At 42.1% G+C, this 17860-nt stretch overlaps 3 protein-coding genes across 3 annotated transcripts in view; 2 read left to right on the plus strand and 1 right to left on the minus strand.

The window, feature by feature from the left end:
• Positions 1–6080: 6080 nt before the first annotated feature.
• On the plus strand, positions 6081–7094 carry LOC117332306 (extensin-1-like). The gene has a single exon (XM_033891190.1). The coding sequence runs from the start codon at positions 6081–6083 to the stop codon at positions 7092–7094; it is 1014 nt and encodes a 337-aa protein (XP_033747081.1).
• A 1549-nt stretch (positions 7095–8643) lies between these two features.
• On the plus strand, positions 8644–9726 carry LOC117332307 (extensin-1-like). Its single transcript, XM_033891191.1, has one exon. The coding sequence runs from the start codon at positions 8644–8646 to the stop codon at positions 9724–9726; it is 1083 nt and encodes a 360-aa protein (XP_033747082.1).
• A 240-nt stretch (positions 9727–9966) lies between these two features.
• LOC117333402 (notchless protein homolog 1-like) overlaps positions 9967–17860 on the minus strand; it is a 123681-nt gene continuing 115787 nt past the window's right edge. Inside the window, exon 14 of the mRNA XM_033892689.1 lies at positions 9967–10193. Within this exon, the coding sequence (XP_033748580.1) occupies positions 10181–10193 (13 nt within the window). The 3' untranslated portion in view covers positions 9967–10180. The remainder of the gene's footprint in view (positions 10194–17860) is intronic.

Below are 17860 nucleotides of genomic sequence, written 5' to 3' on the forward strand. Positions count from 1 at the left end.
TAGTAACTATCACGAGGAATGGTACAGGGACTCTCCCTCCACTAGTAACTATCATGAGGAATGGTACAGGGACTCTCCCTCCACTAGTAACTATCATGAGGAATGGTACAGGGACTCTCCCTCCACTAGTAACTATCATGATGAATGGTACAGGGACTCTCCCTCCACTAGTAACTATCATGAGGAATGGTACAGGGACTCTCCCTCCACTAGTAACTATCATGAGGAATGGTACAGGGACTCTCCCTCCACTAGTAACTATCATGAGGAATGGTACAGGGACTCTCCCTCTACTAGTAACTATCATGAGGAATGGTACAGGGACTCTCCCTCCACTAGTAACTATCACGAGGAATGGTACAGGGACTCTCCCTCCACTAGTAACTATCATGAGGAATGGTACAGGGACTCTCCCTCCACTAGTAACTATCACGAGGAATGGTACAGGGACTTTCCCTCTACTAGTAACTATCACGAGGAATGGTACAGGGACTCTCTCTCTACTAGTAACTATCATGAGGAATGGTACAGGGACTCTCCCTCCACTAGTAACTATCACGAGGAATGGTACAGGGACTCTCCCTCTACTAGTAACTATCACGAGGAATGGTACAGGGACTCTCCCTCCACTAGTAACTATCATGAGGAATGGTACAGGGACTCTCCCTCCACTAGTAACTATCATGAGGAATGGTACAGGGACTCTCCCTCTACTAGTAACTATCATGAGGAATGGTACAGGGACTCCCCCTCCACTAGTAACTATCATGATGAATGGTACAGGGACTCTCCCTCCACTAGTAACTATCATGAGGAATGGTACAGGGACTCTCCCTCTACTAGTAACTATCATGAGGATTGGTACAGGGACTCTCCCTCCACTAGTAACTATCACGAGGAATGGTACAGGGACTCTCCCTCCACTAGTAACTATCACGGGGAATGGTACAGGGACTCTCCCTCCACTAGTAACTATCATGGGGAATGGTACAGGGACTCTCCCTCCACTAGTAACTATCATTGGGAATGGTACAGGGACTCTCCCTCCACTAGTAACTATCATGGGGAATGGTACAGGGACTCTCCCTCCACTAGTAACTATCATGGGGAATGGTACAGGGACTCTCCCTCCACTAGTAACTATCATGAGGAATGGTACAGGGACTCTCCCTCCACTAGTAACTATCATGAGGAATGGTACAGGGACTCTCCCTCCACTAGTAACTATCATGAGGAATGGTACAGGGACTCCCCCTCCACTAGTAACTATCATGAGGAATGGTACAGGGACTCTCCCTCCACTAGTAACTAGCATGGGGAATGGTACAGGGACTCTTCCTCCACTAGCAACTATCATGAGGAATGGTACAGGGACTCTCCCTCCACTAGTAACTATCATGATGAATGGTACAGGGACTCTCCCTCCACTAGTAACTATCATGAGGAATGGTACAGGGACTCTCCCTCCACTAGTAACTATCATGATGAATGGTACAGGGACTCTCCCTCCACTAGTAACTATCATGATGAATGGTACAGGGACTCTCCCTCCACTAGTAACTATCATGATGAATGGTACAGGGACTCTCCCTCCACTAGTAACTATCATGATGAATGGTACAGGGACTCTCCCTCCACTAGTAACTATTATGAGGAATGGTACAGGGACTCTCCCTCCACTAGTAACTATGATGAGGAATGGTACAGGGACTCTCCCTCCACTAGTAACTATGATGAGGAATGGTACAGGGACTCTCCCTCCACTAGTAACTATGATGATGAATGGTACAGGGACTCTCCCTCCACTAGTAACTATCATGAGGAATGGTACAGGGACTCTCCCTCCACTAGTAACTATCATGAGGAATGGTACAGGGACTCTCCCTCCACTAGTAACTATCATGAGGAATGGTACAGGGACTCTCCCTCCACTAGTAACTATCATGAGGAATGGTACAGGGACTCTCCCTCCACTAGTAACTATCATGGGGAATGGTACAGGGACTCTCCCTCCACTAGTAACTATCATGGGGAATGGTACAGGGACTCTCCCTCCACTAGTAACTATCATGGGGAATGGTACAGGGACTCTCCCTCCACTAGTAACTATCATGAGGAATGGTACAGGGACTCTCCCTCCACTAGTAACTATCATGAGGAATGGTACAGGGACTCCCCCTCTACTATCGCCGTGAAAAAGAGACAAACCACGGATAATGATACAGGAATCAATTTGAAACATGGAACAATTTACGTACACCGATACCATTACTCACACCCCGCTATCAATGAGATATATGTATGTCTAGAATTCTTCTGAGAAGATTGTGGAGATAAAGAAACCATCTATTTCATTTGACTTTGGAAGCGAGACTTTCGGCCATTTATACAGAAGTAATGCATTACATCATAGTGCTGGATTGTTGTCTCCCCTCACCAGGAGATAGCGCTAATGGAGAAGTCGAACTGATAGTGTCAAACAAACAACACATAAATCATTGTTGAGATAATGGAATCAGGCAGAACAATACAGTGTCCATTTAATGCTGCAGAACAATACATAGTTTCTTTTCCTTAGACAACTCTTAAATCCTAGATTTTCCGTTCTATCGGAAACCGTATTTGACATAAGAAATTGGATTAAACAACCCAATAAATATATTTTAGTAAGATGGCACTTTTCCTTGATATCGAATGAGAGACTTTTATTACGATCGTAATGGCTTCACGATGGATTCCATTCAGGGTGCACCAACTGATCACTACCTTGTCCACTTTACTTTGTTTTATCTTCATTCTGAACGAAATCAAACCTGACAAATAGCCTGATCACGTGGCTTGATAAACCGGTCGTTAAAACCCGATCAGTGATTGGTGGAAACTGTTCAACTTTGGCTGTCACATTACTGTTCAATGTGACTATCTTCAGTTGTGATTGGTCGAATCGCGTCACGAATAGTTTCAACTGAAAGAAAGATTAGACAGAATTTACACTTATCATAAAAAAACTAGTCATTGTTTATTTGACAAGAGATAAATGATGAGGAAGAATTAATATGGTAATATGATACGTTTGACTTGGTGACGCCTAACACCAACTGTCGTATGGTATTCTTTGACATCAAAGGCATTCATAGGTAGTGCACCTTGAACTTTTAATTGTTCCAATGTATTCGTAGAATTGTTTCAACATTTCAAAGATTATGACCCGTAGCGGAGTGATTCCCTGCTTTATAATCCATGGTCCCGGGATACCCTCCTCCCACTTACAGGTGATTTTAATTATTATCTAACATCATATCTCGTATTTACTGTAGTAAATAGATTATTGTGTTGTATCGTGCTAATAATAACGTATGATATTTTATCACTCGGTAAGTTGATGGTATAAAGAATGATTTAATAGCGTGCTTGATGGTTCAAGAAAGAGTGGGTGTCTTTGTCTTTTTGTTATGTCTATGCTTTTATCATATACGTTTTAAAACTTACTTAATAAATTGCATTGTACAGGGCATTGACGCTACGGACCCAAGTCGTGGAATTCCAGAACATCAAAAATAGCTCAAACATACGTTGGTATATAGAAGCGGACATGAATTAACCTTAGCGAGCTCGTAATACTAGCGAGATCGTAATATTACCGAACTCGTAAAGTTAGCGAGATTGTAATATTAGCGAGCTCGTTATGTTACCCAGGACTCGTAATATTAGCGAGATCGTTATGTTACCCAGGACTCGTAATGTTAGCGAGCTCGTTATGTTACCCAGGACTCGTAAAGTTAGCGAGATCGTTATGTTACCCAGGACTCGTAATGTTAGCGAGATCGTTATGTTACCCAGGACTCGTTATGTTAGCGAGATCGTTATGTTACCAGGGACTCGTAATGTAAGCGAGCTCGTTATGTTACCCAGGACTCGTAATGTAAGCGAGATCGTTATGTTACCCAGGACTCGTAATGTTAGCGAGATCGTTATGTTACCCAGGACTAGTAAAGTTAGCGAGATCGTTACGTTACCCAGGACTCGTAATGTTAGCGAGATCGTTATGTTACCCTGGACTCGTAATGTTAGCGAGAGCGTTATGTTACCAAGGACTCGTAATGTAAGCGAGATCGTTATGTTACCCAGGACTCGTAATGTTAGCGAGATCGTTATGTTACCCTGGACTCGTAATGTTAGCGAGATCGTTATGTTACCCAGGACTAGTAAAGTTAGCGAGATCGTTACGTTACCCAGGACTCGTAATGTTAGCGAGATCGTTATGTTACCCTGGACTCGTAATGTTAGCGAGAGCGTTATGTTACCAAGGACTCGTAATGTAAGCGAGATCGTTATGTTACCCAGGACTCGTAATGTTAGCGAGATCGTTATGTTACCCCGGACTCGTTATATTAGCAAGATCGTTACATTACCCAGGACTCGTAATGCTCGTGTTAGTTAGGACCTGTAAAAAAGACACACAAGATATTGACACCTTTAAATATGAACTAAATCATCCTTCAGTCCTTCTAGAACTCATCAATAATGCTAAGTGTCTAAACTGTAGATACACAGGACTCGTCAGTAATGCCAAGGACCTAAACTGTAGATACCCAGGACTCGTCAGTAATGCCAAGGTCTAAACTGTAGATACCCAGGACTCGTCAGTAATGCCAAGGGTCTAAACTGTAGATACCCAGGACTCGTCAGTAATGCCAAGGGTCTAAACTGTAGATACCCAGGACTCGTCAATAATGCCAAGGGTCTAAACTGTAGATACCCAGGACTCGTCAGTAATGCCAAGGGTCTAAACTGTAGATACCCAGGACTCGTCAGTAATGCCAAGGGTCTAAACTGTAGATACCCAGGACTCGTCAGTAATGCCAAGGTCTAAACTGTAGATACCCAGGACTCGTCAGTAATGCCGAGGTCTAAACTGTAGATACCCAGGACTCGTCAGTAATGCCAAGGGACTAAACTGTAGATACCCAGGACTCGTCAGTAATGCTAAGGACTACTAGTTATCTTTTATTAGTAATCTATATTGCATAGTTTGTACTCTTAGTGGATGTTGTCCACAAATGTTCTGTAGGAGATGGTGTTATCTAGAAGTGTTCCTAGTAGTTCCACAAACGTCCTGTAGGAGATGGTATTATCTAGAAGTGTTCCTAGTACATGTAGTTCCACAAATGTTCTGTAGCAGATGGTATTATCTAGAAGTGTTCCTAGTAGTTCCAAAAACGTTCTGTAGGACATGGTATTATATAGAGGTGTTCCTAGTTGTTCCAAAAACGTTCTGTAGGAGATGGTATTATCTAGAGGTGTTCCTTGTAGTTCCAAAAACGTTCTGTAGGAGATGGTGTTATCTAGAAGTGTTCCTTGTAGTTCCAAAAACGTTCTGTAGGACATGGTATTATCTAGAAGTGTTCCTAGTAGTTCCAAAAACGTTCTGTAGGACATGGTATTATCTAGAGGTGTTCCTAGTAGTTCCACAAACGTTCTGTGGGAGATGGTATTATCTAGAAGTGTTCATAGTAGTTCCACAAACGTTCTCTGCGAAATGGTATTGTCTAGAGGTGTTCCTAGTAGTTCCAGAAACGTTCTTTGGGAAATGGTATTATCTAGAAGTGTTCTCAGTAGTGCCACAAATGTTCTGTCCATGAGGTCTATGAAACACCAGTTCGTGTGGTTTATCACCCACCAGTTCATATAGTCTATTACCCACCTGTCCATGTGGTCTATGACCCACCTGTCTATGTGGTCTATGACCCACCTGTCCATATGGTCTATGGCCAACCTGTCAATATGGTCTATGACCCACCTGTCCATGTGGTCTATGACCCACCCTGTCCATGTGGTATATGACCCACCTGTCCATATGGTATATGGCCAACCTGTCCATATGGTATATGGCCAACCTGTCCATGTGGTATATGACCCACCTGTCCATGTGGTCTATGACCCACCTGTCCATGTGGTCTATGACCCACCTGTCCATGTGGTCTATGACCCACCAGTTCATGTGGTCTATAACCCATCAGTTCATGCGGTCTATGACCCACCTGTCCATGTGGTCTATGACCCACCTGTCCATGTATTATATGGCCAACCTGTCCATGTGGTCTATTACCCACCTGTCCATGAGGTCTATGACCCACCTGTCAATGTGGTCTATGACCCACCTGTCCATGTGGTCTATGACCCACCCTGTCCATGTGGTCTATGACCCACCTGTCCATGTGGTCTATGACCCACCTGTCCATGTGGTATATGACCCACCTGTCCATGTGGTATATGACCCACCTGTCCGTGTGGTCTATGACCCACCTGTCCATATGGTCTATGACCCACCTGTCTATGAGGTCTATGACCCACCTGTCCATGTGGTCTATGACCCACCTGTCCGTGTGGTCTATGACCCACCTGTCCATATGGTCTATGACCCACCTGTCCGTGTGGTCTATGACCCACCTGTCCATATGGTCTATGACCCACCTGTCTATGAGGTCTATGACCCACCTGTCCATGTGGTCTATGACCCACCTGTCCGTGTGGTCTATGACCCACCTGTCCATATGGTCTATGACCCACCTGTCCATGTGGTCTATGACCCACCTGTCCATATGGTCTATGACCCACCTGTCTATGAGGTCTATGACCCACCTGTCCATGTGGTCTATGACCCACCTGTCCATGTGGTCTATGACCCACCTGTCCGTGTGGTCTATGACCCACCTGTCCATATGGTCTATGACCCACCTGTCTATGAGGTCTATGACCCACCTGTCCATGTGGTCTATGACCCACCTGTCCGTGTGGTCTATGACCCACCTGTCCATATGGTCTATGACCCACCTGTCCGTGTGGTCTATGACCCACCTGTCCATATGGTCTATGACCCACCTGTCTATGAGGTCTATGACCCACCTGTCCATGTGGTCTATGACCCACCTGTCCATGTGGTCTATGACCCACCTGTCCGTGTGGTCTATGACCCACCTGTCCATATGGTCTATGACCCACCTGTCCATATGGTCTATGACCAACCTGTCCATATGGTCTATGACCCACCTGTCCATGTGGTCTATGGCCCACCCTGTCCATGTGGTCAGTAATGCCGAGGGTCTAAACTGTAGATACACAGGACTCGTCAGTAATGCCAAGGGTCTAAACTGTAGATACCCAGGACTCGTCAGTAATGCCAAGGGTCTAAACTGTAGATACCCAGGACTCGTCAATAATGCCAAGGGACTAAACTGTAGATACCCAGGACTCGTCAGTAATGCTAAGGACTACTAGTTATCTTTTATTAGTAATCTATATTGCATAGTTTGTACTCTTAGTGGATGTTGTCCACAAATGTTCTGTAGGAGATGGTGTTATCTAGAAGTGTTCCTAGTAGTTCCACAAACGTCCTGTAGGAGATGGTATTATCTAGAAGTGTTCCTAGTACATGTAGTTCCACAAATGTTCTGTAGCAGATGGTATTATCTAGAGGTGTTCCTTGTAGTTCCAAAAACGTTCTGTAGGAGATGGTGTTATCTAGAAGTGTTCCTTGTAGTTCCAAAAACGTTCTGTAGGACATGGTATTATCTAGAAGTGTTCCTAGTAGTTCCAAAAACGTTCTGTAGGACATGGTATTATCTAGAGGTGTTCCTAGTAGTTCCACAAACGTTCTGTGGGAGATGGTATTATCTAGAAGTGTTCATAGTAGTTCCACAAACGTTCTCTGCGAAAGGGTATTGTCTAGAGGTGTTCCTAGTAGTTCCAGAAACGTTCTTTGGGAAATGGTATTATCTAGAAGTGTTCTCAGTAGTGCCACAAATGTTCTGTCCATGAGGTCTATGAAACACCAGTTCGTGTGGTTTATCACCCACCAGTTCATACAGTCTATTACCCACCTGTCCATGTGGTCTATGACCCACCTGTCTATGTGGTCTATGACCCACCTGTCCATATGGTATATGGCCAACCTGTCAATATGGTCTATGACCCACCTGTCCATGTGGTCTATGACCCACCCTGTCCATGTGGTCTATGACCCACCCTGTCCATGTGGTATATGACCCACCTGTCCATGTGGTCTATGACCCACCTGTCCATATGGTATATGGCCAACCTGTCCATATGGTATATGGCCAACCTGTCCATGTGGTATATGGCCAACCTGTCCATGTGGTATATGACCCACCTGTCCATGTGGTCTATGACCCACCTGTCCATGTGGTCTATGACCCACCTGTCCATGTGGTCTATGACCCACCTGTCCATGTGGTCTATGACCCACCAGTTCATGTGGTCTATAACCCATCAGTTCATGCGGTCTATGACCCACCTGTCCATGTGGTCTATGACCCACCTGTCCATGTATTATATGGCCAACCTGTCCATGTGGTCTATTACCCACCTGTCCATGAGGTCTATGACCCACCTGTCAATGTGGTCTATGACCCACCTGTCCATGTGGTCTATGACCCACCCTGTCCATGTGGTCTATGACCCACCTGTCCATGTGGTATATGACCCACCCTGTCCATGTGGTCTATGACCCACCTGTCCATGTGGTATATGACCCACCTGTCCATGTGGTATATGACCCACCTGTCCGTGTGGTCTATGACCCACCTGTCCATATGGTCTATGACCCACCTGTCTATGAGGTCTATGACCCACCAGTTCATGTGGTCTATAACCCATCAGTTCATGCGGTCTATGACCAACCTGTCCATGTGGTCTATGACCCACCTGTCCATGTATTATATGGCCAACCTGTCCATGTGGTCTATTACCCACCTGTCCATGAGGTCTATGACCCACCTGTCAATGTGGTCTATGACCCACCTGTCCATGTGGTCTATGACCCACCCTGTCCATGTGGTCTATGACCCACCTGTCCATGTGGTATATGGCCCACCTGTCCATGTGGTATATGACCCACCTGTCCGTGTGGTCTATGACCCACCTGTCCATATGGTCTATGACCCACCTGTCCATGAGGTCTATGACCCACCTGTCCATGTGGTCTTTGACCCACCTGTCCGTGTGGTCTATGACCCACCTGTCCATATGGTCTATGACCCACCTATCCGTGTGGTCTATGACCCACCTGTCCATATGGTCTATGACCCACCTGTCTATATGGTCTATGACCCACCTGTCCATGTGGTCTATGACCCACCTGTCCATATGGTCTATGACCCACCTGTCCGTGTGGTCTATGACCCACCTGTCCATGTGGTCTATGACCCACCTGTCTATGAGGTCTATGACCCACCTGTCCATGTGGTCTATGACCCACCTGTCCATGTGGTCTATGACCCACCTGTCCATGTGTTCTATGACCCACCTGTCTATGTGGTCTATGACCCACCTGTCCATATGGTATTTGACCCACCTGTCCATGTGGTCTATGACCCACCTGTCCATGTGGTCTATGACCCACCTGTCCATGTGTTCTATGACCCACCTGTCTATGTGGTCTATGACCCACCTGTCCATATGGTATATGACCCACCTGTCCATGTGTTCTATGACCCACCTGTCCATGTGGTCTATGACCCACCTGTCCATGTGGTCTATGACCCACCTGTCCATATGGTCTATGACCCACCTGTCCATGTGGTCTATGGCCAACCTGTCCATGTGGTTTATGACCCACCTGTCCATGTGGTCTATGGCCAACCTGTCCATGTGGTATATGACCTGCCCTGTCCATGGGGTCTATGGCCCACTTGTCCCTGTACCTAGATCATCCATTACTAGACAATACAAACTCTATTATGACTCACATTGTGTCTACTGTGTATACCTAGCAGTCGGAGGAAATTCACTCGGAACAACCTTAATTCAAGCCAATAAGAAGGGCTCATCAACAGAGTTGAAAAATATCACTGAGCATCCATCCAAGCTTTCGCTTGATGTTACAGCCCTGAACAAGTCCTGTTTACAATGTTATTGTTCAAATTACTACAATGTTGGTTCACATAATTGAAGACAAGTTCAACTCTTTACTATTTTAAAGCTTAACCAGACACAACAAGTTACAAAGAAACCCTAACACAGTGTAGTGTATATCTTTATATAAACAATTATATAACTTTATCATCAAATATCATACAGTATGGCATTTAATGAAATGTAAATTGTCACATGGCTCTTCCTCCCAGGCTTGGAATTAAACAGCTTTCTGATGATTCATTCCTCATTTCCTCCATCTGAAAAACATGAAAAAATCAATCTATTAGGAAATGAATATGGACGAGATGAAATAATTTCTATGAATGTTGTTATTTAATATATAGACAGCTTGTGATGAGGGGTATTGCTTACAGCGATAATCACAGCATCATTGATCAAGTCTCCATGACCTTGTGAGTCACAGTGACCTTCATATTTATGACTCACAATGACCTTGAACTCTGAATTTTCAGGGTAAATAATGGTAACTTTAAGTGAGTAAGTGTATGGGAGTTATATGATTGTAAATCTAGAGATATGTTGTTTATAGTTCTATTCTACTTACATGAAGATAGATAGATCTATGATTTTCTATCAAAACAAAGCATTATCATAATTATTTACCGATTTAAAGCCTCCTCGGATCAAACCATAATCGTGTTTTAGCAATTGTTACGAGTATGTAAAGTCCTGTAAGTACTCGGTAACACCAATACTGACCTCATTCCCTTATATATACACATCACATCATAATATACTGTGATGTCGTCTTCATTGATATGAGTAATTTGTTTGTTTGTTTTTGTTTAACATTCCTATTAACAGCCAGGGTCATTTAAGGACGTGCCAGGTTTTGGAGGTGGAGGAAAGCCGGAGTACCCGGAGAAAAACCACCGGCCTACGGTCAGTACCTGGCAACTGCCCTACGTAGGTTTCGAACTTGTAACCCAGTGGTGGAGGGCTAGTGATGGGACACCTTAACCACTCGGCCACCGTGGTCCCTCGATATGAGTAAGAAATACTCTTAAGTACTCATGGTTTAAAAACAAAACCAACTGAACATCAAGACACACACTCAAAAAAATCTATGGATTATCAGCAAGAATATGGGTTGGAATTTTGTAAGAAATGGCTCAGGTTGGTGTCAACATTTGCTATTGAAACAGAAAAGACAAGTATTTTCATGACGATATAAGCATTATTTCATGGTCGAATTCTAAACAAAGGCCACACACTGGTGTCCTCAGTGTGGTGTGGGACTCTGTAACACTACACAGTCCAGATCACCACAGACTGGAGATATCCTCCAGATACAGATAAGATAATTTGTATAAATAGCTAAAAAGAAATGGTCTGACAGGTGCACAAAGGGCCCAGGTCTATTAGCACTGTACCCATACCCATTAATGTGTGGCAGGAGCCTTTGATGTAGAATTAGGGGAGAGAAGACAGCCAGCCATCACCACCCTGTCATGGGAGAGGACACATACTCAAGTGTGTAGACTAATTAATGGTGTATCACTTCCCATACAAGTCAATAGTCTCATCTACACTGTATAAAACTATTCTACTCACAATCAATTAGATCTCTTATACAGTTCCACAGATGTCACTACGATTATTTCTTTTTTCTTAAATTATGAATTAAAAATGAAGGCTGCCCTTAAAATGTCTTTTTCCATTCTACATCCATAGGAACATTTTCCTTGGAGAATAAGATTGAATTACGGTGAGTGATGCTTGCCAAGCCTCAGACTATAGGCCAATCTCTGTTTTAATTACAACAAAATAAAATAACAGAAACCAACTGGAAAAGAAAAATAGTCTGTGATCATGCAATCTGGCTGTTAGAGGTCTGTACATATATGTACTTATAGGTCTGGGGAGATCGAGTGAATGGTATACGGCCTGGGGAGATCAAGTGAATGGTATACGGCCTGGGGAGATCAAGTGAACGGTATACATATATGTACTTATAGGCCTGGGGAGATCGAGTGAATGGTATACGGCCTGGGGAGATCGAGTGAACGGTATACATATATGTACTTATAGGCCTGGGGAGATCGAGTGAATGGTATACCTATCTATCTGTTAGAGGTCTGTACATATATGTACTTATAGGCCTGGGGAGATCAAGTGAATGGTATACCTATCTATCTGTTAGAGGTCTGTACATATATGTACTTATAGGCCTGGGGAGATCGAGTGAACGGTATACCTATCTATCTGTTAGAGGTCTGTACATATATGTACTTATAGGCCTGGGGAGATCGAGTGAACGGTATACCTATCTATCTGTTAGAGGTCTGTACATATATGTACTTATAGGCCTGGGGAGATCGAGTGAATGGTATACCTATCTATCTGTTAGAGGTCTGTACATGTATGTACTTATAGGCCTGGGGAGATCGAGTGAATGGTATACATATATGTACTTATAGGCCTGGGGAGATCGAGTGAATGGTATACATATATGTACTTATAGGCCTGGGGAGATCGAGTGAATGGTATACCTATCTATCTGTTAGAGGTCTGTACATATATGTACTTATAGGCCTGGGGAGATCGAGTGAACGGTATACCTATCTATCTGTTAGAGGTCTGTACATATATGTACTTATAGGCCTGGGGAGATCGAGTGAACGGTATACATATATGTACTTATAGGCCTGGGGAGATCAAGTGAATGGTATACATATATGTACTTATAGGCCTGGGGAGATCGAGTGAACGGTATACCTATCTATCTGTTAGAGGTCTGTACATATATGTACTTATAGGCCTGGGGAGATCGAGTGAATGGTATACCTATCTATTGAATCTGCACTCCTCCACACATGGCCAAAGGTTTCTGTTTTTATTATGTCACCAGCATAGTTAATGTATTCACTTCTTTTCAAATTCATAGCGAAGAAATTGAGCCTTCCTCTAATTCTTTCAAAATCACCTTATCAACATTCAGCAAAATAGGGAATCTTACAAAATATTTGCACAACACGTCTAATTAACTTCTTTATTGCAGGAATTATTCATATAACAGTCTTTTGAAATATTAAACCACCAATTTCTTCATTTGCAAGTTCTACATTAAATGAAATTACATTATCATATAAATTACACTAGTTGTAGTTCATGTCCAAAGTTGTTGAAGCAATTGCAGTTTATTAAAAAGGACATACAGATCATCTTCAAAGGACAAAATCAAATAAGTCTGGCTGATTGGTGATTGGAGTGGCCATTGTATATAAACTACAATCCAGCAGGTCTACCAACAGGATGTGCCCCAGCCCCATCAGGATCTTTTTCAGTGTTTCATTCATGAAATATAAATTTATGCCAACTAAAAAAAAAAATGTATAAAAATTGAGATTTCCTTTTTTTTTGTTGAATAGCTACTAAAATTTCAATGGTTGATAAGATAAGGCATATCATGTAAATGTATCTGCATATTATGGTAGGCCAATATTACTGTGTCTATGTGTAACACGGACACAACAGCTGGCCACTTCCCTTTATCTCTTTTTAACAAGTTTTATCAGAGAAGTAAAAACAACTCTCCTACATGGTACAATTTTGTCACAACCCTATATAGTACAATTTTGTCCCTACCCTACATGGTACAATTTTGTCACAACCCAATATATTGTACAATTTTGTCCCTACCCTACATGGTACAATTTTGTCACAACCCTATATAGTACAATTTTGTCCCTACCCTACATGGTACAATTTTGTCACAACCCTATAAAGTACAATTTTGTCACAACCCTATATGGTACAATTTTGTCCCTACCCTACATGGTACAATTTTGTCACAACCCAATATATTGTACAATTTTGTCCCTACCCTACATGGTACAATTTTGTCACAACCCTATATAGTACAATTTTGTCCCTACCCTACATGGTACAATTTTGTCACAACCCAATATATTGTACAATTTTGTCCCTACCCTACATGGTACAATTTTGTCACAACCCTATATAGTACAATTTTGTCCCTACCCTACATGGTACAATTTTGTCACAACCCAATCTATTGAATACAATTTTGTCCCTACCCTACATGGTACAATTTTGTCACAACCCTACATGGTACAATTTTGTCCCTACCCTACATGGTACAATTTTGTCACAACCCTACATGGTACAATTTTGTCACAACCCTGTATAGTACAATTTTGTCCCTACCCTACATGGTACAATTTTGTCACAACCCTACATGGTACAATTTTGTCACAACCCTGTATAGTACAATTTTGTCCCTACCCTACATGGTACAATTTTGTCACAACCCTATATAGTACAATTTTGTCCCTACCCTACATGGTACAATTTGTTAGATTCTACAGGTCTACATGTGTGGGTGTGAGGAGCCCAAAACATGTAATAATGGACAAATTAAGATGATCATGGTAGCCATATGTCCATCCTACCATCATACATGATTGATGGGGGCCATTAGCCTCCTCCCTCTAGTACTAGCTATTACCGTCTCCTTCCACTTACCGACTGTTTTATATGTGTTACACAGAAAGCAAAGTGTGTACCTGTGAGTGTGTATCAAAGTGTGTACCTGTAAGTCTGTAGTAAAGTGTGTACCTGTGAGTCTGTATCAAAGTGTGTACCTGTGAGTCTGTAGTAAAGTGTGTACCTGTGAGTCTGTATCAGTGTGTACCTGTGAGTGTGTATGAAAGTGTGTACCTGTGAGTGTGTATGAAAGTGTGTACCTGTGAGTGTGTATGAAAGTGTGTACCTGTGAGTGTGTATGAAAGTGTGTACTTGTGAGTGTGTATGAAAGTGTGTACCTGTGAGTTTGTATCAAAGTGTGTACCTGTGAGTTTGTATCAAAGTGTGTACCTGTGAGTCTGTATGAAAGTGTGTACCTGTGAGTTTGTATCAAAGTGTGTACCTGTGAGTTTGTATCAAAGTGTGTACCTGTGAGTCTGTATCAGTGTATACCTATGAGTTTGTATCAAAGTGTACCTGTGAGTCTGTATCTAAGTGTGTACCTGTGAGTGTGTATCAAAGTGTGTACCTGTGAGTCTGTAGTAAAGTGTGTACCTGTAAGTCTGTATGAAAGTGTGTACCTGTGAGTGTGTATGAAAGTGTGTACCTGTGAGTGTGTATGAAAGTGTGTACCTGTGAGTCTGAATCAAAGTGTACCTGTGTGTATCAAAGTGTGTACCTGTGAGCCTGTAGTAAAGTGTGTACCTGTAAGTCTGTAGTAAAGTGTGTACCTGTAAGTCTGTAGTAAAGTGTATACCTGTGAGTGTGTATCAAAGTGTGTACCTGTGAGTGTGTATCAAAGTGTGTACCTGTGAGTGTGTATCAAAGTGTGTACCTGTGAGTGTGTATGAAAGTGTGTACCTGTGAGTGTGTATGAAAGTGTGTACCTGTGAGTCTGTAGTAAAGTGTGTACCTGTGAGTTTGTATCAGTGTGTACCTGTGAGTGTGTATGAAAGTGTGTACCTGTGAGTGTGTATGAAAGTGTGTACCTGTGAGTCTTTATCAAAGTGTGTACCTGTGAGTTTGTATCAAAGTGTGTACCTGTGAGTATGTAGACTCGACAAGATTTTGTTTTAAGGACTGTACCTGAACACACCTGTTTAATCATTAAACCAATCACCGTTACCTGTGGTAAAAATTGTTTGTATATGTGATGTAGCTGAGATTGCTAACAAAACAGTAATGAGACATTTTTATAGGGTAACCCTTGTCATGTTTCCCGCCCCAAGGGACCAGAGTACAGTCACAGCAAGATATTCAAGGTCATTCAGGGCTTGCCAAGGTCACATAACTTGCTTACGAGGCATTGTTGGATATTTAACTGGCGAGAGGATTGTTTTTGATCACCAGACAAGAAAGCACAAAGCTGAATACATGAATTACTGATGTGGTAGCTTTGTGTAGAAATAACAGGCGATTCCTGATAAAGTCGCACTACAATATACAAATGTACCCCACCAACGTATGACTAATGATATTGTATCCCTGTGGTCTAATTATTGTGGTTGGGTGGCACAGTAGTAACACACTAGCTTTTCACCAAGGCGACTGGGGTTCGATTCCCCGACTGGATGTTTACAGATATTGGGTTAACTTCCCAACCACGTAGATTTTCTCCTGGTACTCCAGTTTCCTTCCTCTCTAAGACCTCTTGCGTGTTTACATCTGGGCTAACAACAGCTATTAAAATAAGATAATTTAATTTGTCGTGAAATAAACAGAGTTTACAATTTTCTAATTACTGTATAGTTGTAATAGCCATAGGGTATTAAATGTCTCTATATTTGTGGTATAAGTGTTTACTGAAGAATGTGTACAAGGCGTGGTTGCGTATTGCCTGCAGATTTCCAACTTGGACAACTACACTGTATGAACCTAGAGTTGTATCCCAAGGAATAACTAATAACCCCCATGGGCGTAAAAAAAAGTCAGGATGCACAACTACATGTTGTACTGATTATACATGCCAATTTTTGTTGAAATCAGAACAGTACTTTAGTAAGGGTTGTCTGGACAAGCCTCAACCAATCCGAAGTCGGCGGCCATTTTGAAAAATGCATTATCGTAAAAAAAAAGTCGGGATGCACAACTTAATGTTGTACTGATTATACCTGCCAATTTTTGTTGAAATCAGAACAGTACTTTAGTAAGGGTTGTCTGGACAAGCCTCAACCAATCCGAAGTCGGCGGCCATTTTGAAAAATGCATTATTGTGAAAAAAAAGTCGGGATGCACAACTTAATGTTGTACTGATTATACATGCCAAGTTTTGTTGAAATTGGAACATTTCTTTAGAAGGAGTTGTCAGGACAAGCCTCAACCAATCAGAAGTTGCGGCCATTTTGAAAAATGCATTATCATAAAAATAATAGCCCTGTACAGTACATATAAAGAGCAATGTCTATTGACAGTTAACTTTGAAATAAAACCAACCTAGTTTTATAGAAAGTCATGTTCAGTTTGCTGTTGATGGTTCCGTTAATGTGACATATAGATTCAGTTTTATACACCTGTCACTTATAAGTTGTCTTTACCAGTCTATATAACAGGTGTTACCTCTACTGAAGGACACCATCCTTTCTCACCACCTACCATTATCATACAAAAGCTCTATTGCTATATAATCATAGTAGATTCCCATAACTATCTTTTAAAATGTTTTACTCCAAATATTACATTCATAAATATGTAAGGGTTTGTTTTAAATTGTCCTGTTAACAGGGAAGGAAGACTCTGATTGTCCCGCTGAAATAATCGGCTATAACATCGGCTTTGATCACAGCCATATAAAGGAATAGATTGGTGTTTAGGACAGCAGCTCTAGGGAGCTTGTCTACAGCTTATTGATCAGGCAAATTGAAAAGAAAAATATACTTTGATCAGAAGTTTCTTCAAAAGGAGACAAAATTAGGCTGGGTTTTTACTTATATGGTGATCGACCAGGCCAACATGAGTGTGGTCAGAACAACTGATGGATGGCTTCAATTGATTCACTGATCAAACTGACTATTGACAAATCAACCAGCATTTTCATTCTTTTGATTTTAACCCCCAACTCCAAAAACTACAGACGACAGCTTTGATAAAGAGTGGCAGTAATGTTCCTACACAAAGTATATTATTGATGTATAGAAAACGAATCAAATCTGTCATTACTGGGATTGGTCAATAGTACAACATCAAACAACGCCGAGTGTCAGCTTCATCAACAAGACCTGCCGTCCCCTAAGCTTGAATTACCTAATCCCTTCTACATCATGTAAATTGAGGTAATCTTTGTACACATAGAAGATGAGAAAATTTTAGGGCAACAATACATCTGTTCAGGGTGTTCTCACTAAAAATCTGAAGCTAACTGATTTACGTTTGGTAAAATATTTTTTTGCTATTTGATCTGCTTCCTGAATATAAAAAA

This window comes from Pecten maximus, chromosome 8 (assembly GCF_902652985.1).
Source record: "Pecten maximus chromosome 8, xPecMax1.1, whole genome shotgun sequence".
NCBI classification, from domain to species: Eukaryota; Metazoa; Mollusca; class Bivalvia; order Pectinida; family Pectinidae; genus Pecten; species Pecten maximus.